The 23,586-nt window shown below is 54.3% G+C and overlaps 1 protein-coding gene across 1 annotated transcript; it reads left to right on the top strand.

Annotated features, from left to right (window-relative positions):
- The first annotated feature begins 2,408 nt into the window (after positions 1-2,408).
- On the top strand, positions 2,409-23,113 carry LOC142257765 (gastrula zinc finger protein XlCGF66.1-like). Its single transcript, XM_075329946.1, has 7 exons — positions 2,409-2,462; positions 17,935-18,013; positions 19,831-20,007; positions 20,090-20,213; positions 20,292-20,359; positions 20,561-20,663; positions 21,669-23,113. The coding sequence occupies exons 2-7, from the start codon at positions 17,936-17,938 to the stop codon at positions 22,358-22,360; spliced, it is 1,242 nt and encodes a 413-aa protein (XP_075186061.1). The 5' UTR covers positions 2,409-2,462; position 17,935; the 3' UTR covers positions 22,361-23,113.
- The last annotated feature ends 473 nt before the right edge of the window (positions 23,114-23,586 follow it).

A 23,586-nucleotide genomic window follows, 5' to 3' on the forward strand; every position in this document is an offset into this window, starting at 1 on the left:
GGGCCGCGCCTGGCATGGCGGCGGCCTGGATCAGTGTCGCTGTTGCAGGAGGCTCTGTGCAGGCTGGGCCGGACGTCGCTGCAGCAGTCTGAGCTTGGCGGGCCGCGCCCTGTATGGCGGCGGCCTGGTCTTGGCGGGCCGCGCCCAGGATGGCGGCGGCCTGGTCCTGGCGGGCCGGGCAGGGCATCGCTGCAGGGACTGGGTCTTGGTGGGCCGAGCAGGGCATCGCTGCAGGGACTGGGTCTTGGTGGGCCGAGCAGGGCATCGCTGCAGCCGCTGGGGCTTGGAGGGCCGCACCTGGCGTGGCTGCGGCCTGCTTCAGCGTCGCCGCACCGGACGCCTCTTCAGGGACCGCGGACGTGGCAGCAGGGGTCGGGGCACTTGCGCGGGCCGGGGCATCATTCGACTCACCCGTTGTTGGTAGCACTGGGGTCTGCGTCGTCGCCATCCCGCCTGACACCCGGCATGCAGCTCTCCCTTCATAGGCCCGAACCGCCGCGGTCAGCTCCTGCAGTTCCATCCGTTCCTCCCGAATCTGCTCCACGACCCGGGTCTCCAGCCGGTTGCAAAACTGGGCCAGCTCTCGGTACCACCAGGCAGCGGAGCCTGGTTCTGGGTTCCTGCGGTCAGACGCCATTTCTTCTGCGCCGTCTTCTGCACGGTCTCCCAGCAGTGGACTCGTCGCTGCCTCCAGTAGTAAGCTGTCCAGTTTCTGCTCTGCCTCTTTCAGTAGCTCCGCTCCCAGCAGCAGGCTTGTGGCTCCCTTTCTGTTCCGCCGTTTCTCGACGCTTCCACTCTCATAGCTGGCAAGGTCAGAACTCTGCAGGGGATCTCTGGGTAGCCACACCCCTTCGTGGGCGGTAACTTCTTCTAGCGCGGGCTGCTGTTGTTTTTCAGCGCACTTCTCATGGTGGCAATATGGCGGCGCTTCCAATTTTTCAAGCGGACCGCCCAGGCACATGGTCACCTGTCTCAACAGGTCTAGTCCTTATCCTGTTCGTGACGCCAGATGTGAAGCCCCGGGAACGCTGTATCGGTGCATACCTTCAGGGACTCCACGTAGCTGGATCTGGTCACAGGTAGGAGATCTTCTTTGTAGTCGTGACGCCACTCTCAGTATTGCGGCCAGTAGGGACCGCCACTGCAGGTTGAGGGTCGCCTGGGGCTGATGGTGTGTGCAGTTAGATGTAAGAGCCTCCTGAGAGTGAGGCAAGCCCCAGGGCCCTGTGTAGGTTTGTAGTACCACAAGTCGCAGAATGACCACACACAGGCAAAGTGTCTTTCAGGGTTTTTACTCACTTCAGGTGGCAGGGTGAGTAACCCGGGCGTAGCTGGGATGAACCAGGTGGGAACCAGGTATCCTTCCGGCTGACTGTATGAGGGTGACTACAAACTCGCCTTCCTTAGCCCTTGGTGGTTTGGGGTGACCCCGACTTTGAGTCCCTATGGGGGTCACCCAGGGAAGATGCTCCAAGCCTCTCTCCCCTTCTTGTTTTGCCGTGTGCTTGTTCCCCGGGCCAGGCCACTCCAGCCTCTTGCCTCCTGTGACCTATGGGCCCTACTTGCGGTTACGTGGCTGCGGCTTTTGGTTGTTGTGGTGTGGGCTGTAAGAGCCCCACACCGGCAGGTTTAGCAGGGAAAGGTGAATCTATCCTCGCTTCGGGATCTGCCGCCCGGTTGGGCCTGGTGCTCTCTAGAAGTCTCCTTACTTCCCACTCCGTTGCACTCGCTAGCTGAAGCTGGCTTTCAGGCAGCACTCCTAGTTGACCGTTCTCCCCCGTCTGTAGCCACTGCGCGGGCGCTGTTAGACAGCAACAGCCCCACAGGTCTGCTCCTCACTGAGCCCTATGGAGTTCTCACTCTAACTGACTCACTGCTCCTCCTCTCCTGTTCTTGCCTACGCCACCTAGCAACCAGACTCTCCACCACACCCCTTGAGAGGAGATGGAGGCTTTTAACCCCCTGCCACTATTCCAGTGGAGGTATAGGCTTTGCCCCCTCCTGGGATCCCCAGGGGTCCTCTCATGGGTACATGTGTGAGACCTGATCACTATGCGCCTGTGTTCCACACCCCTGTCAGCCATCTGGATTACCTGTATTGTACTGTCCCCAGCATGGGTGCAGTACTCAGTGGTGCCTGACCAGGTCAGGGGCGCCACATCCACCCCCCCCCCCCCCCGCACATTACACACACAGCTCTGCTCTCCACACGCCCCCCCCCCCCGCACATTACACACACAGCTCTGCTCTCCACACCCCCCCCCCCCCGCACATTACACACACAGCTCTGCTCTCCACACCCCCCCCCCCCCGCACATTACACACACAGCTCTGCTCCACCCTCGCCACACAAACACTGAGCAGAGCCCCCCCCTGCAGCAGCTCCTGGTCATGTGACTGGTCACATGGCGGTGACGTCACACAGGTCCTGTGAGCACAGGCGGTGCCGCTCTGAGGTGCAGGTCAGTGGTGTTTTCTATTTGGGGATTATTAACCCTTTTAGGACTGGAGCAGGCAGTTACAGCTCTTATTATTGGTAACAGTGACTGGTTGCTATGGTAATAATGGCGGCTTTTCTTTTAGTCCGGTTCATAAATAGACTTCAGTCTGCATTATATAAGTATTTTGGAATGAATTAGACTAGAATTGGACCGGAAGGTGAGTGCATACATAGACTCTGTAAACAATGTCTGTTTCTCTTCACTTTCACCCCTATAACCCCTTCCTACTACTAACCCCCCAATCCCTACACCCAGAGCTATTCATCTCTCCCTCCATCCTCCCCACCCATCTCTCCCTCCATCCTCCCCACCCATCTCTCCCTCCATCCTCCCCACCCATCTCTCCCTCCATCCTCCCCACCCATCTCTCCCTCCATCCTCCCCACCCATCTCTCCCTCCATCCTCCCCACCCATCTCTCCCTCCATCCTCCCCACCCATCTCTCCCTCCATCCTCCCCACCCATCTCTCCCTCCATCCTCCCCACCCATCTCTCCCTCCATCCTCCCCACCCATCTCTCCCTCCATCCTCCCCACCCATCTCTCCCTCCATCCTCCCCACCCATCTCTCCCTCCATCCTCCCCACCCATCTCACCCCCTCTTCAGATCTGTTCCTCCACATTACACCCAGTGTCTCCAGACACACGACCACCTCATGGCCTCTCCTGCTCCTCCCTGCTGGAGATATCTCTCCTAATCCTGGCCCTCCACATCTCCACAGTCATTAGTAGCTCTCATCCAGGATATACCATGACTTTCCCCATCCCTTCTAACCTCATACCCATTCCCCCAGCCCCTGCCCCTCCAGTCCCTCTATCAAGAGCTCTATGGAACGCTCGGTCTGTCTGTAATAAACTTTCCTACATCCATGAACTTTTCATCACTAATAAACTTTCCTTCCACAGCATTACAAAAACCTGGATCACCCCCTCAGACGCTGCCTCTCCTGCCTCACCCCCTCAGACGCTGCCTCTCCTGGCTCACCCGGTCTGACACTGCCTCTCCTGGCTCACCCCCTCAGACACAGCCTCTCCTGGCTCACCCCCTCTGAAACTGGCGCTTCTGGCTCACCTCCTCTGACTCTGCCTCTCCTGGCTCACCCCCTCTGATGCTGCCTCTCCTCACTCACCTCCGCTGACTCTGCCTCTCCTGGCTCACCTCCTCTGATACTGCCTCTCCTGGCTCACCTCCTCTGACACTGCCTCTCCTGGCTCACCTCCTCTGACACTGCCTCTCCTGGCTCACCTCCTCTGATACTGCCGCTCCTGTCTCACCTCCTCTGACACTGCCTCTCCTGGCTCACCCCCTCTGACACTGCTGCTCCTCGCTCACCTCCTCTGACTCTGCCTCTCCTGGCTCACCTCTGACTCTGCCTCTCCTGGCTCACCTCCTCTGACGCTGCCTCTCCTGGCTCACCCCCTCTAACACTGCCTCTCCTGGCTCACCCCCTCTGACACAGCCTCTCCTGGCTCACTTCCTCTGACACAGCCTCTCCTGGCTCACCCCCTCTGACACTGCCTCTCCTGGCTCACCCCCTCTGACATTGCCTCTCCTGGCTCACCCCCTCTGACACAGCCTCTCCTGGCTCACCCCCTCTGACACTGCCACTTCTAGCTCACCTCCTCTGACTGTGCCTCTCCTGGCTCACCCCCTCTGACACAGCATCTCCTGGCTCACTTCCTCTGACACAGCCTCTCCTGGCTCACTTCCTCTGACACAGCCTCTCCTGGCTCACTTCCTCTGACACAGCCTCTCCTGGCTCACCCCCTCTGACACTGCCTCTCCTGGCTCACCCCCTCTGATGCTGCCTCTCCTCACTCACCTCCGCTGACTCTGCCTCTCCTGGCTCACCTCCTCTGACACTGCCTCTCCTGGCTCACCTCCTCTGACACTGCCGCTCCTGTCTTACCTCTTCTGACTCTGCCTCTCCTGGCTCACCTCCTCTGACACTGCCTCTCCTGGCTCACCTCCTCTGACACTGCCGCTCCTGTCTTACCTCCTCTGACTCTGCCTCTCCTGGCTCACCTCCTCTGACACTGCTGCTCCTCGCTCACCTCCTCTGACTCTGCCTCTCCTGGCTCACCTCCTCTGACGCTGCCTCTCCTGGCTCACCTCCTCTGACGCTGCCTCTCCTGGCTCACCCCCTCTGACACTGCCTCTCCTGGCACACCCCCTCAGACACAGCCTCTCCTGGCTCACCCCCTCTGAAACTGGCGCTTCTGGCTCACCTCCTCTGACTCTGCCTCTCCTGGCTCACCCCCTCTGATGCTGCCTCTCCTCACTCACCTCCGCTGACTCTGCCTCTCCTGGCTCACTTCCTCTGACACTGCCTCTCCTGGCTCACCTCCTCTGACACTGCCTCTCCTGGCTCACCTCCTCTGATACTGCCGCTCCTGTCTCACCTCCTCTGACACTGCCTCTCCTAGGCTCACCTCCTGACACTGCTGCTCCTCGCTCACCTCCTCTGACTCTGCCTCTCCTGGCTCACCTCTGACTCTGCCTCTCCTGGCTCACCTCCTCTGACGCTGCCTCTCCTGGCTCACCCCCTCTGACACCGCCTCTCCTGCCTCATCCCCTCTTACACTGCCTCTCCTGGCTCACCCCTTCTGACACTGCCTCTCCTGGCTCACCCCTTCTGACACTGCCTTTCCTGGCTCACCCCCTCTGACACTGCCGCTTCTGGCTCACCTCCTCTGACTCTGCCTCTCCTGGCTCACCCCCTTTGACACAGCCTCTCCTGGCTCACTTCCTCTGACACAGCCTCTCCTGGCTCACTTCCTCTGACACAGCCTCTCCTGGCTCACCCCCTCTGATGCTGCCTCTCCTCACTCACCTCCGCTGACTCTGCCTCTCCTGGCTCACCTCCTCTGACACTGCCTCTCCTGGCTCACCTCCTCTGACACTGCCGCTCCTGTCTTTCCTCCTCTGACTCTGCCTCTCCTGGCTCACCTCCTCTGACACGGCTGCTCCTCGCTCACCCCCTCTGACACTGCCTCTCCTGGCACACCCCCTCTGATGCTGCCTCTCCTCACTCACCTCCTCTGACTTTGCCTCTCCTGGCTCACCTCCTCTGACGCTGCCTCTCCTGGCTCACCTCCTCTGACGCTGCCTCTCCTGGCTCACCCCCTCTGACACTGCCTCTCCTGGCTCAACCCCTCTGACACTGCCTCTCCTGGCTCACCCCCTCTGACACTGCCTCTCCTGGCACACCCCCTCTGACACAGCCTCTCCTGGCTCACCCCCTCTGACACTGCGGCTTCTGGCTCACCTCCTCTGACTCTGCCTCTCCTGGCTCACCCCCTCTGACACAGCCTCTCCTGGCTCACTTCCTCTGACACAGCCTCTCCTGGCTCACCCCCTCTGACGCTGCCTCTCCTCACTCACCTCTGCTGCCTCTGCCTCTCCTGGCTCACTTCCTCTGACACTGCCTCTCCTGGCTCACCTCCTCTGACACTGCCTCTCCTGGCTCACCTCCTCTGACACTGCCGCTCCTGTCTTTCCTCCTCTGACTCTACCTCTCCTGGCTCACCTCCTCTGACACTGTCTCTCGTAAGGCTCACCTCCTGATACTGCCTCTCCTGGCTCACTTCCTCTGACACAGCCTCTCCTGGCTCACCCCCTCTGACGCTGCCTCTCCTCACTCACCTTCGCTGACTCTGCCTCTCCTGGCTCACTTCCTCTGACACTGCCTCTCCTGGCTCACCTCCTCTGACACTGCCTCTCCTGGCTCACCTCCTCTGACACTGCCTCTCCTGGCTCACCTCCTCTGACACTGAAGCTCCTGTCTTTCCTCCTCTGACTCTACCTCTCCTGGCTCACCTCCTCTGACACTGCCTCTCGTAAGGCTCACCTCCTGACACTGCCTCTCCTGGCTCACCCCCTCTGACACTGCCTCTCCTGGCTTACCCCCTCTGATGCTGCCTCTCCTCACTCACCTCCGCTGACTCTGCCTCTCCTGGCTCACCTCCTCTGACACTGCCTCTCCTGGCTCACCTCCTCTGACACTGCCGCTCCTGGCTCACTTCCCCTGACATAGCCTCTCCTGGCTTACCCCCTCTGACGCTGCTTCTCCTCACTCACCTCTGCTGACTCTGCCTCTCCTGGCTCACTTCCTCTGACACTGCCTCTCCTGGCTCATCTCCTCTGACACTGCCGCTCCTGTCTTTCCTCCTCTGACTCTGCCTCTCCTGGCTCACTTCCTCTGACACTGCCTCTCCAGGCTGACCTCCTCTGACACTGCCTCTCCTGGCTCACCTCCTCTGACACTGCCGCTCCTGTCTTTCCTCCTCTGACTCTACCTCTCCTGGCTCACCCCCTCTGACACTGCCTTTCCTGGCTTACCCCCTCTGATGCTGCCTCTCCTCACTCACCTCCGCTGACTCTGCCTCTCCTGGCTCACCTCCTCTGACACTGCCTCTCCTGGCTCACCTCCTCTGACACTGCCGCTCCTCGCTCACCTCCTCTGACTCTGCCTCTCCTGGCTCACCTCCTCTGACGCTGCCTCTCCTGGCTCACCTCCTCTGACGCTGCCTCTCCTGGCTCACCCCCTCTGACACAGCCTCTCCTGGCTCACCCCCTCTGACACAGCCCCTCCTGGCTCACTTCCTCTGACACAGCCTCTCCTGGCTCACTTCCTCTGACACAGCCTCTCCTGGCTCACCCCCTCTGATGCTGCCTCTCCTCACTCACCTCCGCTGACTCTGCCTCTCCTGGCTCACCTCCTCTGACACTGCCTCTCCTGGCTCACCTCCTCTGACACTGCCGCTCCTGTCTTTCCTCCTATGACTCTGCCTCTCCTGGCTCACCTCCTCTGACGCTGCCTCTCCTCGCTCACCTCCTCTGTCGCTGCCTCTCCTGGCTCACCCCCTCTGACACTGCCTCTCCTGGCTCACCACCTCTGACACTGCCTCTCCTGGCTCACCCCCTCTGACACTGCCTCTCCTGGCACACCCCCTCTGACACAGCCTCTCCTGGCTCACCCCCTCTGACATTGCGGCTTCTGGCTCACCTCCTCTGACTCTGCCTCTCCTGGCTCACCCCCTCTGACACAGCCTCTCCTGGCTCACTTCCTCTGACACAGCCTCTCCTGGTTCACCCCCTCTGACGCTGCCTCTCCTCACTCATCTCCGCTGACTCTGCCTCTCCTGGCTCACCTCCTCTGACACTGCCTCTCCTGGCTCACCTCCTCTGACACTGCCGCTCCTGTCTTTCCTCCTATGACTCTGCCTCTCCTGGCTCACCTCCTCTGACGCTGCCTCTCCTCGCTCACCTCCTCTGTCGCTGCCTCTCCTGGCTCACCCCCTCTGACACTGCCTCTCCTGGCTCACCACCTCTGACACTGCCTCTCCTGGCTCACCCCCTCTGACACTGCCTCTCCTGGCACACCCCCTCTGACACAGCCTCTCCTGGCTCACCCCCTCTGACATTGCGGCTTCTGGCTCACCTCCTCTGACTCTGCCTCTCCTGGCTCACCCCCTCTGACACAGCCTCTCCTGGCTCACTTCCTCTGACACAGCCTCTCCTGGTTCACCCCCTCTGACGCTGCCTCTCCTCACTCATCTCCGCTGACTCTGCCTCTCCTGGCTCACTTCCCCTGACATAGCCTCTCCTGGCTTACCCCCTCTGACGCTGCCTCTCCTCGCTCACCTCCTCTGACACTGCCGCTCCTGTCTTTCCTCCTCTGACTCTACCTCTCCTGGCTCACCTCCTCTGACACTGCCTCTCGTAAGGCTCACCTCCTGATACTGCCTCTCCTGGCTCACCCCCTCTGACACTGCCTCTCCTGGCTTACCCCCTCTGATGCTGCCTCTCCTCACTCACCTCCGCTGCCTCTGCCTCTACTGGCTCACCTCCTCTGACACTGCCTCTCCTGGCTCACCTCCTCTGACACTGCCGCTCCTCGCTCACCTCCTCTGACTCTGCCTCTTTTGGCTCACCACCTCTGACGCTGCCTCTCCTGGCTCACCCCCTCTGACACTGCCTCTCCTGGCACACCCCCTCAGACACAGCCTCTCCGGGCACACCCCCTCTGACACTGCCTCTCCTGGCTCACCTCCTCTGACACTGCCGCTCCTGTCTTTCCTCCTCTGACTCTGCCTCTCCTGGCTCACTTCCTCTGACACTGCCTCTCCTGGCTCACCTCCTCTGACACTTCCTCTCTTGGCTCACCTCCTCTTACACTGCCGCTCCTGTCTTTCCTCCTCTGACTCTACCTCTCCTGGCTCACCCCCTCTGACACTGCCTCTCCTGGCTTACCCCCTCTGATGCTGCCTCTCCTCACTCACCTCCGCTGACTCTGCCTCTCCTGGCTCACCTCCTCTGACACTGCCTCTCCTGGCTCACCTCCTCTGACACTGCCGCTCCTCGCTCAACTCCTCTGACTCTGCCTCTCCTGGCTCACCTCCTCTGACGCTGCCTCTCCTGGCTCACCTCCTCTGACGCTGCCTCTCCTGGCTCACCTCCTCTGACGCTGCCTCTCCTGGCTCACCCCCTCTTACACAGCCTCTCCTGGCTCACCCCCTCTGACACTGCCTCTCCTGGCTCACCCCCTCTGACACAGCCTCTCCTGGCTCACTTCCTTTGACACAGCCTCTCCTGGCTCACTTCCTCTGACACTGCCTCTCCTGGCTCACCCCCTCTGATGCTGCCTCTCCTCACTCACCTCCGCTGACTCTGCCTCTCCTGGCTCACCTCCTCTGACACTGCCTCTCCTGGCTCACCTCCTCTGACACTGCCGCTCCTGTCTTTCCTCCTCTGACTCTGCCTCTCCTGGCTCACCTCCTCTGACACGGCTGCTCCTCGCTCACCTCCTCTGACTTTGCCTCTCCTGGCTCACCTCCTCTGACGCTGCCTCTCCTGGCTCACCTCCTCAGACGCTGCCTCTCCTGGCTCACCCCCTCTGACACTGCCTCTCCTCGCTCACCCCCTCTGACACTGCCTCTCCTGGCTCACCCCCTCTGACACTGCCTCTCCTGGCACACCCCCTCTGACACAGCCTCTCCTGGCTCAGCCCCTCTGACACTGCGGCTTCTGGCTCACCTCCTCTGACTCTGCCTCTCCTGTCTCACCACCTCTGACACAGCCTCTCCTGGCTCACTTCCTCTGACACAGCCTCTCCTGGCTCACCCCCTCTGACGCTGCCTCTCCTCACTCACCTCCGCTGACTCTGCCTCTCCTGGCTCACTTCCCCTGACATAGCCTCTCCTGGCTTACCCCCTCTGACGCTGCCTCTCCTCACTCACCTCTGCTGCCTCTGCCTCTCCTGGCTCACTTCCTCTGACACTGCCTCTCCTGGCTCACCTCCTCTGACACTGCCTCTCCTAGCTCACCTCCTCTGACACTGCCGCTCCTGTCTTTCCTCCTCTGACTCTACCTCTCCTGGCTCACCTCCTCTGACACTGCCTCTCGTAAGGCTCACCTCCTGATACTGCCTCTCCTGGCTCACCCCCTCTGACACTGCCTCTCCTGGCTTACCCCCTCTGATGCTGCCTCTCCTCACTCACCTCCGCTGACTCTGCCTCTACTGGCTCACCTCCTCTGACACTGCCTCTCCTGGCTCACCTCCTCTGACACTGCCGCTCCTCGCTCACCTCCTCTGACTCTGCCTCTCCTGGCTCACCCCCTCTGACACAGCCTCTCCTGGCTCACTTCCTCTGACATAGCCTCTCCTGGCTCACTTCCTCTGACACAGCCTCTCCTGGCTCACCCCCTCTGATGCTGCCTCTCCTCACTCACCTCCGCTGACTCTGCCTCTCCTGGCTCACCTCCTCTGACACTGCCTCTCCTGGCTCACCTCCTCTGATACAGCCTCTCCTGGCTCACTTCCTCTGACACAGCCTCTCCTGGCTCACGCCCTCTGACGCTGCCTCTCCTCACTCATCTCCGCTGACTCTGCCTCTTCTGGCTCACTTCCCCTGACATAGCCTCTCCTGGCTTACCCCCTCTGACGCTGCCTCTCCTCACTCACCTCTGCTGCCTCTGCCTCTCCTGGCTCACTTCCTCTGACACTGCCTCTCCTGGCTCACCTCCTCTGACACTGCCTCTCCTGGCTCACCTCCTCTGACACTGCCGCTCCTGTCTTTCCTCCTCTGACTCTACCTCTCCTGGCTCACCTCCTCTGACACTGCCTCTCGTAAGGCTCACCTCCTGATACTGCCTCTCCTGGCTCACTTCCTCTGACACAGCCTCTCCTGGCTCACCCCCTCTGACGCTGCCTCTCCTCACTCACCTCCGCTGACTCTGCCTCTCCTGGCTCACTTCCTCTGACACTGCCTCTCCTGGCTCACCTCCTCTGAGACTGCCTCTCCTGGCTCACCTCCTCTGACACTGCCTCTCCTGGCTCACCTCCTCTGACACTGCCGCTCCTGTCTTTCCTCCTCTGACTCTACCTCTCCTGGCTCACCTCCTCTGACACTGCCTCTCGTAAGGCTCACCTCCTGATACTGCCTCTCCTGGCTCACTCCCTCTGACACTGCCTCTCCTGGCTTACCCCCTCTGATGCTGCCTCTCCTCACTCACATCCGCTGACTCTGCCTCTCCTGGCTCACCTCCTCTGACACTGCCGCTCCTGGCTCACTTCCCCTGACATAGCCTCTCCTGGCTTACCCCCTTTGACGCTGCCTCTCCTCACTCACCTCTGCTGACTCTGCCTCTCCTGGCTCACTTCCTCTGACACTGCCTCTCCTGGCTCACCTCCTCTGACACTGCCGCTCCTGTCTTTCCTCCTCTGACTCTGCCTCTCCTGGCTCACTTCCTCTGACACTGCCTCTCCTGGCTGACCTCCTCTGACACTGCCTCTCCTGGCTCACCTCCTCTGACACTGCCGCTCCTGTCTTTCCTCCTCTGACTCTACCTCTCCTGGCTCACCCCCTCTGACACTGCCTCTCCTGGCTCACTTCCTCTGACACAGCCTCTCCTGGCTCACTTCCTCTGACACAGCCTCTCCTGGCTCACTTCCTCTGACACAGCCTCTCCTGGCTCACCCCCTCTGATGCTGCCTCTCCTCACTCACCTCCGCTGACTCTGCCTCTCCTGGCTCTCCTCCTCTGACACTGCCTCTCCTGGCTCACCTGCTCTGACACTGCCGCTCCTGTCTTTCCTCCTCTGACTCTGCCTCTCCTGGCTCACCTCCTCTGACATGGCTGCTCCTCGCTCACCTCCTCTGACTTTGCCTCTCCTGGCTCACCTCCTCTGACGCTGCCTCTCCTGGCTCACCTCCTCTGACGCTGCCTCTCCTGGCTCACCCCCTCTGACACTGCCTCTCCTGGCTCACCCCCTCTGACACTGCCTCTCCTGGCTCACCCCCTCTGACACTGCCTCTCCTGGCACACCCCCTCTGACACAGCCTCTCCTGGCTCACACCCTCTGACGCTGCCTCTCCTGGCTCACCTCCTCTGACTCTGCCTCTCCTGGCTCACCCCCTCTGACACAGCCTCTCCTGGCTCACTTCCTCTGACACAGCCTCTCCTGGCTCACCCCCTCTGACGCTGCCTCTCCTCACTCATCTCCGCTGACTCTGCCTCTCCTGGCTCACTTCCCCTGACATAGCCTCTCCTGGCTTACCCCCTCTGACGCTGCCTCTCCTCACTCACCTCTGCTGCCTCTGCCTCTCCTGGCTCACTTCCTCTGACACTGCCTCTCCTGGCTCACCCCCTCTGATGCTGCCTCTCCTCACTCACCTCCGCTGACTCTGCCTCTCCTGGCTCACCTCCTCTGACACTGCCGCTCCTATCTTTCCTCCTCTGACTCTGCCTCTCCTGGCTCACCTCCTCTGACACGGCTGCTCCTCGCTCACCTCCTCTGACTTTGCCTCTCCTGGCTCACCTCCTCTGACTTTGCCTCTCCTGGCTCACCTCCTCTGACGCTGCCTCACCTGGCTCACCCCCTCTGACACTGCCTCTCCTGGCACACCCCCTCTGACACTGCCTCTCCTGGCTCACCTCCTCTGACACTGCCGCTCCTGTCTTTCCTCCTCTGACTCTGCCTCTCCTGGCTCACTTCCTCTGACACTGCCTCTCCTGGCTCACCTCCTCTGACACTGCCGCTCCTGTCTTTCCTCCTCTGACTCTACCTCTCCTGGCTCACCCCCTCTGACACTGCCTCACTGCCTCTCCTCACTCACCTCCGCTGACTCTGCCTCTCCTGGCTCACCTCCTCTGACACTGCCTCTCCTGGCTCACCTCCTCTGACGCTGCCTCACCTGGCTCACCCCCTCTGACACTGCCTCTCCTGGCACACCCCCTCTGACACTGCCTCTCCTGGCTCACCCCCTCTGACACAGCCTCTCCTGGCTCACTTCCTCTGACACAGCCTCTCCTGGCTCACTTCCTCTGACACTGCCTCTCCTGGCTCACCCCCTCTGATGCTGCCTCTCCTCACTCACCTCCGCTGACTCTGCCTCTCCTGGCTCACCTCCTCTGACACTGCCTCTCCTGGCTCACCTCCTCTGACACTGCCGCTCCTGTCTTTCCTCCTCTGACTCTGCCTCTCCTGGCTCACCTCCTCTGACACGGCTGCTCCTCGCTCACCTCCTCTGACTTTGCCTCTCCTGGCTCACCTCCTCTGACTTTGCCTCTCCTGGCTCACCTCCTCTGACGCTGCCTCTCCTGGCTCACCCCCTCTGACACTGCCTCTCCTGGCTCACCCCCTCTGACACTGCCTCTCCTGGCTCACCCCCTCTGACACTGCCTCTCCTGGCTCACCCCCTCTGACACTGCCTCTCCTGGCACACCCCCTCTGACACAGCCTCTCCTGGCTCAGCCCCTCTGACACTGCGGCTTCTGGCTCACCTCCTCTGACTCTGCCTCTCCTGGCTCACCCCCTCTGACACAGCCTCTCCTGGCTCTCTTCCTCTGACACAGCCTCTCCTGGCTCACCCCCTCTGACGCTGCCTCTCCTCACTCACCTCCGCTGACTCTGCCTCTCCTGGCTCACTTCCCCTGACATAGCCTCTCCTGGCTTACCCCCTCTGACGCTGCCTCTCCTCACTCACCTCTGCTGCCTCTGCCTCTCCTGGCTCACTTCCTCTGACACTGCCTCTCCTGGCTCACCTCCTCTGACACTGCCTCTCTTAGCTCACCTCCTCTGATACTGCCGCTCCTGTCTTTCCTCCTCTGACTCTACCTCTCCTGGCTCACCTCCTCTGACACTGCCTCTCGTAAGGCTCACCTCCTGATACTGCCTCTCCTGGCTCACCCCCTCTGACACTGCCTCTCCTGGCTTACCCCCTCTGATGCTGCCTCTCCTGGTTCACTTCCTCTGACACTGCCTCTCCTCACTCACCTCCGCTTACTCTGCCTCTCCTGGCTCACTTCCTCTGACACTGCCTCCCCTGGCTCACCTCCTCTGACACTGCCTCTCCTGGCTCACCTCCTCTGACACTGCCGCTCCTGTCTCACCTCCTCTGACACTGCCGCTCCTGTCTCACCTCCTCTGACACTGCCTCTCCTGGGTCACCCCCTCTGACTCTGCCTCTTCTGCTGCAGTTTCTCATGTTGATCTCCATCAAATGCACCACGGCATCGACTTACAAGTTCAGACAATTTTGCGTTTGAAAAGTCAAATGGCGCTCCTTGCCTTCTGAGCCCTGCCGTAAGCCTAAACAATATGGGGTATCTGCGTACTCAGGAGAAATTGCACAACAAATTTTATGGTGCATTTTTTCCTGATACCCTTGTGAAAATGCAAAACTTTATGGCTAAAGTAATTTTTTTTTTTAAAATAGTAACATTTTCATTTTTTCTTTCCACATTGCTTTGGTTCCTGTGAAGCACCTAAAGGGTTAATAAACTTTTTGGATGTGATTTTGAGTAGTGTGAGGGGTGTAGTTTTTAGAATGGTGTCATTTTGGGGTATTTTCTGTTGCCTAGGCCTTTCAAAGTCACTCCAAATGTGATGTGATCCCTAAAAAAATTTTGTGGAAAATTTTGTTGGAAAAATGAGAAATTGCTGATGAACTGTTCTAACTTCCTAACGAAAAAAAAAAAAAAATAGTTTCGAAAATTGCGCTGGTGTAAAGTAGGCATGTGAGAAATGTTATTTAGTAACTATTTTGACATATCTCTCAGATTTATAGGCATAAAATGTCAAAGCTTGAATGTTGCAAAATTTCCAAAATTTGCACAAATAAACGCAAAACTTATCGGCCTAAATTTACCACTTTCATGAAGTACAATATGTCATGAAAAAACAATGTCAGAATCGCCAGAATCCGTTGAAGCGTTCCAGAGTTATAGCCTTCAAAGCGTCGCTGGTCAGCATTGCAAAAAATGGCCCGGTTATTAGGGTGTTTTAGTGGCCGGTGGTGAAGGTGTTAAATGGAGCTGGAAAAGTCAACATGAAGGGTGAGTGATAATCTAGAGAGGACCAGGGTGGTCATAGAGTGAGAAGAAGACATGCAGGATGGTCACCGAGAAATGGGAAGACATGCAGGGTGGTCACCGAACAAGGGGAAGACATGCAGGGTGGTTACTGAACAAGAGGAAGAAATGCAGGGTGGTCTCCGAGCAAGGGGAAGACATGCAGGGTGGTCACCGAGCAAGGTGAAGACATGCAGGGTGGTTACTGAACAAGAGGAAGAAATGCAGGGTGGTCTCCGAGCAAGGGGATGACATGCAGGGTGGTCACCGAGCAAGGGGAAGACATGCAGGGTGGTCACTGAGAAAAGGGAAGACATTCAGGGTGGTCACCGAACAAGGGGATGACATGCAGGGTGGTCATCGAGCAAGGGGAAGACATTCAGGGTGGTCACCAAGAAAGGGGAAGACATGCAGAGTGGTCACCGAGCAAGGGGAAGACATGCAGAGTGGTCACCGAGCAAGGGGAAGACGTGCAGAGTGGTCACTGAGCAAGGGGAAGACATGCAGAGTGGTCACCAAGTGAGCGGAAGACATGGTGAGTGGTCTCAGGCGAGGGGAAAATGGGGAGGGTGGTCACCGAGAAATGGGAAGACATGCAGGGTGGTCACCGAGAAAGGGAAAGACATGCAGGGTGGTCACCGAACAAGGGGAAGACATGCAGGGTGGTCACCGAACAAGGGGAAGAAATGCAGGGTGGTCATTGAGCAAGGGGAAGACATGCAGGGTTGTCACTGAGCAAGGGGAAGACATGCAGAGTGGTCACCGAGCAAGGGGAAGACATGCAGAATGGTCACTGAGCAAGGGGAAGACATGCAGAGTGGTCACCGAGCAAGGGGAAGACATGCAGAGTGGTCACTGAGCAAGGGGAAGACATGCAGAGTGGTCACCAAGTGAGCGGAAGACATGGTGAGTGGTCACAAGCGAGGGGAAAACAGGGAGGGTGGTTATCAAGAAAGGGGATGACATGGAGGGTGGTCACCGAGCTCAGGGATAACATGGTGGATGTTCATAAATGAAGGGAAGACATGGTGGGTGGTCACAAGTGAGGGGAAGACATGGTGGGTGGTATTTAAAAATATGTGGGCATTATATGGAAGAAAAACTAGGGAAGTTACTTGTAGTGAAGCAACTGGGTGTAATAATCTGTGGGCATCAAAAGTTCTAGAGGAATAAAACTAGGAGAGTCACCAAGGAAGATCAGGGTATTAATGTCTTATGAGCACTATATCTAGTAAAACTAGGAGAGTCACTTGTAGAGTAGGATCTGTGTGTACTTATAGATCATAGGAGTAATAACAGTGTCCAGTGTCATTCAGCAGCTATTAAGGCTAGCAGGACTCTGTCATGTATTAAAAGAGGTATACGGTAAATTTGTGGAACAGGGACGTGATACTGCCATATTACAAAGTTTTCAGTTCTGGGAGCCAGTTTATAGAAAGCTTGGGACGAAAAGCCACACAAGTGATAAGGGGCATGGAGGATCTTATGAGGAAAGGTTAAGCGCATTACATTTATTTAGCCTTGAGAAGAGACATCTAAGGGGAAGGCATTACTAACTAGTACCAGTGGATGCTCCCTCCGTCTCGGGACAAAGTTCAATCTCTAGAGCAGACGGGATTGTTTGTGATAAAAGCTATTAATCGGTGGAATAGTCTACCTGAGGAGCCGGTCACTGCCAGGACTGTTTTGTCTGGTAGATCATCGATTGTGATCAGGAGGGAAACATGAGCTCTTCTGGGGCGGATCCTGCGCTGTGGCTGTACAAGTTCCCTTTTTATATTATTCTATCCCTTGATTGACCTTGGCGGATATTTGTCTTTTTTCAGCCATGTTACGTATGTAACTACTGTATGTGCCATAGATATCAGCATCACCACCTTAACCAGTGATTAGTACACAATCTTATCAATGTGCAGGACATGGTGTGACCTCAAACATGGAGGAATTGTCTTATATCACTAAGGGTACCGTCACACATTAGCGACGCTCCAGCGATCCCACCAGCGATCTGACCTGGTCAGGATCGCTGGTGCGTCGCAACATGGTCGCGGATGAGCTGTCAATCAGGCAGATCTCACCAGCAACCAATGACCAGCCCCCAGCCAGCAGCGACGCATGGAAGCGATGCTGCGCTTGGTAACTAAATTAAATATCGGGTAACCAAGCGCTTGTTTACCCGATATTTATCTTGGTTACCAGCGCACACCGCTTAGCGCTGGCTCCCTGCACTCCTAGCCAGAGTGCACATCGGGTTAATAAGCAAACCGCTTTGCTTATTTACCCGATGTGTACTCCGGCTACTTGTGCCGGGAGCCAGCACTGACAGCCTGAGAGCAGCGGACGCTAGTAACCAATGTAAATATCGGGTAACCAAGCAAAGGGCTTCGCTTGGTTACCCGATATTTACCTTGGTTACAGGTTACCGCAGGCTGCCAGACGCCGGCTCCCTGTTCCCTGCACATTCAGATCGTTGCTCTCTCGCTGTCAAACACAGCGATGTGTGCTTCACAGCGGGAGAGCAACGTCCAAAAAATGAAGCAGAGCTGTGTGTAACGATCAGCGATTTCACAGCAGGGGCCAGATCGCTGCTCAGTGTCACACACAGCGAGATCGCTAATGAGGTCACTGGTGCGTGACAAAAACCGTGACTCAGCAGCGATCTCGCTATGTGAGAAGTACCCCTAAAAGTTGACTTCACACTTGTTATGTACAGTCGCCCTCCCTGGTGCCCGCCATTTACATTGTATTGACTTCTCAGATAAGACCAATGCTGAAGTCTTCCTAATTCACAATGGCCACTGTGGTGGTATAAGGAGTGCGGTGGTCTGGATTCAGTAGGACGGAGCACCGGTCTCCACAGAGAAGGCAAATGGAGGCCACCAGGTGAGGAGATATATCTCTATAATGTATAGTCATGTTTCAGTGCCAGGGTGGCAGGTCAGTTTAAGAAACCGATCAACGCAAGCAGAGACAATATGTCGTCTATAAAAACATTCCTTCATATATTTCCTCATATTATCTCTAGCACATATGTTATTACATGAGATTGCGTGTAATTTTATCATCTTTCTTTTCAGGATGATTAAGGACAAAAACAGAATGGTGGAGAAGATATTAGACCTGACCCTGGAGATAATCTTCCATCTTACTGGAGAGGTGAGAGGTTCTGATGTCACCACATTACATCATTATCTATGGGGATAACAGAGGATATGACTGGAGAGGTGAGAGGTTCTGATGTCACCACATTACATCATTATCTATGGGAATAACAGAGGATATGACTGGAGAGGTGAGAGGTTCTGATGTCACCACATTACATCATTATCTATGGGAATAACAGAGGATATGACCGGGGAGGTGAGAGGCTCTGATGTCATCACATTACATCATTATCTATGGGAATAACAGAGGATATGACTGGGGAGGTGAGAGGTTCTGATGTCATCACATTACATCATTATCTATGGGGATAACAGAGGATATGACCGGGGAGGTGAGAGGTTCTGATGTCATCACATTACATCATTATCTATGGGGATAACAGAGGATATGACCGGGGAGGTAAGAGGCTCTGATGTCATCACACTACATTATTATCTATGGGAATAACAGAGGATATGACCAGGGAGGTGAGAGGCTCTGATGTCATCACATTACATCATTATCTATGGGAATAACAGAGGATATGACCGGGGAGGTGAGAGGTTCTGATGTCATCACATTACATCATTATCTATGGGAATAACAGAGGATATGACCAGGGAGGTGAGAGGCTCTGATGTCATCACATTACATCATTATCTATGGGAATAACAGAGGATATGACCGGGGAGGTGAGAGGTTCTGATGTCATCACATTACATCATTATCTATGGGAATAACAGAGGATATGACCGGGGAGGTGAGAGGTTCTGATGTCATCACATTACATCATTATCTATGGGAATAACAGAGGATATGACCGGGGAGGTGAGAGGCTCTGATGTCATCACATTACATCATTATCTATGGGAATAACAGGATATGACCGGGGAGGTGAGAGGTTCTGATGTCATAACATTACATCATTATCTATGGGAATAACAGAGGATATGACCAGGGAGGTGAGAGGCTCAGATGTCATCACATTACATCATTATCTATGGGAATAACAGAGAATATGACCAGGGAGGTGAGAGGCTCAGATGTCATCACATTACATCATTATCTATGGGAATAACAGAGGATAGGACCGGGGAGGTGAGAGGTTCTGATGTCATCACATTACATCATTATCTATGGGAATAACAGAGGATATGACCGGGGAGGTGAGAGGCTCTGATGTCATCACATTACATCATTATCTATGGGAATAACAGAGGATATGACCGGGGAGGTGAGAGGCTCTGATGTCATCACATTACATCATTATCTATGGGAATAACAGAGGATATGACCGGGGAGGTGAGAGGCTCTGATGTCATCACATCACATCATTATCTATGGGAATAACAGAGAATATGACCAGGGAGGTGAGAGGTTCTGATGTCATCACATTACATCATTATCTATGGGAATAACAGAGGATATGACCGGGGAGGTGAGAGGCTCTGATGTCATCACATTACATCATTATCTATGGGAATAACAGGATATGACCAGGGAGGTGAGAGGCTCTGATGTCATCACATTACATCATTATCTATGGGGATAACAGAGGATATGACCGGGGAGGTGAGAGGCTCTGATGTCATCACATTCCATCATTATCTATGGGGATAACAGAGGATATGACCGGGGAGGTGAGAGGTTCTGATGTCATAACATTACATCATTATCTATGGGAATAACAGAGGATATGACCGGGGAGGTGAGAGGCTCTGATGTCATCACATTACATCATTATCTATGGGAATAACAGAGGATATGACCGGGGAGGTGATGGACTCTGGCAATGTCTGTAGTGATAATATTAATGTCTCCACACTCAGGATTACACAGTAGTGAAGACCTCTAGTGATCGCTGTCAGGACCCTGTGTCTGAAGGACGGGGGGGAACCCTGAGCCCAATCCCGGGGCCTCCACCTCACCCCCGGATACATGAGGACATCAATGACCAGAAGATCCTGGAACTCACCAACAAGATGCTGGAGCTGCTGACTGGAGAGGTGACACTGCTGGGAATGCTGGGACATTATACAGGACGGCACTGGAGGATTCTGGGTGATGACGGTATCATTGTGTTGTCAGGTTCCTATAAGGTGTCAGGACGTCAGCGTCTATTTCTCCATGGAGGAGTGGGAGTATCTAGAAGGACACAAGGAGCGGTACAAGGAGGTGATGATGGAGAAGCCCCAGCCCCGCACATCACCAGGTAATAGACAGGACTGAATACACCCGGCCTATAATTATCTGTATGTAATAATGTCCGTCCTGTCTGTGTCTCCTGCAGGTCTCTCCAGTACGAGGACGACCCCAGAGAGATGTCCCGCTCCTCCTCCTCCTCCACAGGATCCTCAGGTAGATGGAGATCTCCCCTATGAGGTGTAGACGGCTGTGACCTCCTTGTGTTCAGTCTTGTTTTCTCCTCCAGTATTAGATGTTTTATACTTGTGTAATGAGAGCGGTGGAGACGGCAGGATCACAGCTGACCACAGACCTCACATGTCCGGATCTTATCTCCATTATTCCCGGGGACTTTTACCATATTTTGTTTTGCAGCTTTTGGATCTGGATAAAGATCTGAACCATATTAAGTCTCCAGAGAGAAATGTGAGGGGTGATCAGTGGAGTAACGAGGGGATTCCTACAGATCACCGCCCCGGTGAGTACAGACCACCCAATAACACACACAAGTCACACATTCCTCTCACGCTCAGATTCTATTATTGCACTATTATACTTTTTAAGATATATATATTTTTTTAAACTAAAATATATGTATTTGGAGGTAAAAATAATTTGTACAATTCTTTCATAAATATGTGGCACAGTTCAGTTTCTGTGTTGTTTTGTGTTGCACGGTCTAATGTTGACTTGTTGTGTTGATGGCTGCCCCATACTCAATTGTCATTGGGCTCTAACTACTTCTTTTCTATTCCATCGTCACTCGTTTATTCCTGAATTTGTGCCCAATTATCCGATTGTGTTTCACCTTGTCGAGTTGCTGGTGGTAAAGTCACTGCTGTACCATTTAGTTGATTCCACTGCTTTTCGGCAATTGATGGTGTGTGGAAAGGCCCTGATGCCAGATACCTAGCTACCATTTTTTCTTCAAGAAATTTGCCAGTGTCTTGTACTTTAATGTGATGGAGAAAATGGACCACTCCTTAGAATTTTCATTGTGTAGCAAGGTGCTCTCTCCACCATTGCCAAGTGGAGGAGTATTTATGAGCATGTCTTTCAAGGCCCGGCAGATCAATGTTCTGTTGTGACTAGTGATGGCGATGGGTGGACCCGGACTGTTAAAGTGTGGATCCACATGGGCTCAAAAGTACCTGTCTACTGACCCCAGGCCCCGAGTTCTCAGGTACCTGTCCGGATCCAACAACTCTCTTAGTAAAAGCAAAAAATAAAGGAAATAGAAAGAAAGAAACAAACAAAGGGAAAAGGAGGTGCATTATGTTTACCAGGCAGATATCCGGAATCAGTTCCATGCCGGAATAGGTTATTTTTTTTTTTATTTATTTTAAAACCCGGCTGAACCCACCGATCCTGGGCATTTGGGGGTCCGCCCATTACTAATAAAAATCCTTTAATGACATTTATAAAATCTAAGTAACAGTTTTAATGTTAGATTTAAAAATATCTGTTTTGATTTTTTTGACAGATGATTGTGGTATTTTACAAAATATATATGAAGAGCAAGTCAGTATCCCAGATCTATCCTCAGTCCTTCACATCCAAGATCCATCATCTCATCCTACTATACAAGTCCTGTCTCTTGATTTACCACAGAAAGTTCATCAAAATAGAAGTCACAGAATGGGTGTTAAATGTGAAATAATTCACACAAAGGAGAAGCCATATTCGTGCCTGGAATGTGGGAAATGTTTTGCTCAGAATTCATCTATGCTTAACCATCAGAAAACTCACACAAAAGCAAAGACTTTTTTATGTATAGAATGTGGGAAATGTTACAGAAATAAACCAAATCTTGTTCATCATCTAAGAACTCACACAGGGGAGAAGCCATATTCATGCCCAGAATGTGGAAGATGTTTTACTAGAAAATCACAGCTTGTTACACATGTAAAAACTCACACCGGGGAGAAACCATTTTCATGTTCAGAATGTGGGAAATGTTTTACTCAGAAATCAGATCTGGTCAGACATCAAAGAATTCACACAGGGGAGAAGCCATATTCATGTTCTCTATGTGGAAAATGTTTTAACCAAAAGACCCTTCTAATAGCACATCAAAGAACTCACACAGGAAAACCATATTTATGTCCAGAATGTGGGAAATCTTTTATCCACATATCAAATCTTTTGCAACATCAAGAAACTCACTCAGGGTAGAAGCCATTCTCATGTACAGAGTGTGGAAAATGTTTTACCCAAAAATCACTGCTTCTTAGACATCAAAGAATTCATACTGGGGGGGAAGCCGTTTTCATGTTCCCTATGTGGAAAGTGTTTTACCCAAAAGACCATCCTAATTGCACATCAAAGAACTCACACAGAAAAAAAAACTCCTTGTCCAGATTGTAAGAAATGTTTTATCTACAAAAAAAATCTTTTTGAGCATCAAAGCAATCACACAGAGGTGAAGACATTTTTACATAATTTCTTTGCAACACATTAGAAGAAACATCTATGACATTGTTACTGTATCTAGAAGTGCAACTATTTTAATACATCTACTAGGCCCGAGGCAGCATCAATGCACAATGTCTGTGTCACGATTCCTCCTATCGGAGTGCCTAGACGCAGTGAGTTCAGCCATCCAATCTTGGGCACGGTAATGCTGAGCTGTCAATAAGGTCATAGACCGCTTATTCGTTCAGTCGGAGGCTGGAGCATGCTGGGTTTTCTCCTTGTATCTTCTGTCTGGAGTGATTACCTGGCTATTTAGCTAATTCCCAGCCTTCATTTACCGCCAGTTGTAGCTTTAAGCTTGGTGGTGTCTGTGTGCCTTGTGCTCATGTGTTTATTCTCAGAAATATTGCTACCTGACCGTTGACCTTGGAGCATGCTTGAAAAAGACTCATGGTAGGTCATTTTTGCATGGTAGGTTGTATTTATGGCAGAATAAAGAAGCTATGTGATTCACCTGGGTGAATATGTCTGGGGTTATGCTTGACACCAATCTTTCCTTCACCTCCTATATACAATCTCTCACCTGCTCTTGTCACTTGCACCTGAAGAATATCTTTAAAATCCGCTCCTTTCTCACTATGGAAAGACCAAAAACCATGACTGTAATTCTCTATTAATGGCCTCCCTCTCACTAGTCTTTCCCCTCTCCAGTCCATCGTTATGTCACACGTTTACCGGGTAATACAAGTGTGGCTGGAGGTGTTTCAGATCTACGTGCGTCTAGATCTGAAACACTTCCAGCCACACTTGTATTACCCGGTAAACGTGTGACATCGAGACACACTAACAGCGGGGGGCCCTGGAACTAATGAGAGGGGTAGGTGGGACACCTCCTATTCTCACCTGCAACTGTCCTTACTCTCCTAGCCAGTCCCTATACAGTTTCCGCAACAGTCGCCGAGCAGGAGCCTGAGAAGATCCTATAG

Source organism: Anomaloglossus baeobatrachus, chromosome 1, assembly GCF_048569485.1.
Source record: "Anomaloglossus baeobatrachus isolate aAnoBae1 chromosome 1, aAnoBae1.hap1, whole genome shotgun sequence".
In the NCBI taxonomy this organism is placed as follows: Eukaryota; Metazoa; Chordata; class Amphibia; order Anura; family Aromobatidae; genus Anomaloglossus; species Anomaloglossus baeobatrachus.

Coding starts and splice junctions, on each gene's coding strand:
- LOC142257765 (XM_075329946.1), top strand. CDS start 17,936: ATGATTAAGGACAAAAACAGAATGGTGGAGAAGATATTAGACCTGACC. Junction 18,014..19,830: donor TCTTCCATCTTACTGGAGAG/GTGAGAGGTTCT, acceptor CTCCACACTCAG/GATTACACAGTAGTGAAGAC. Junction 20,360..20,560: donor CTCCTCCACAGGATCCTCAG/GTAGATGGAGAT, acceptor TTTGTTTTGCAG/CTTTTGGATCTGGATAAAGA.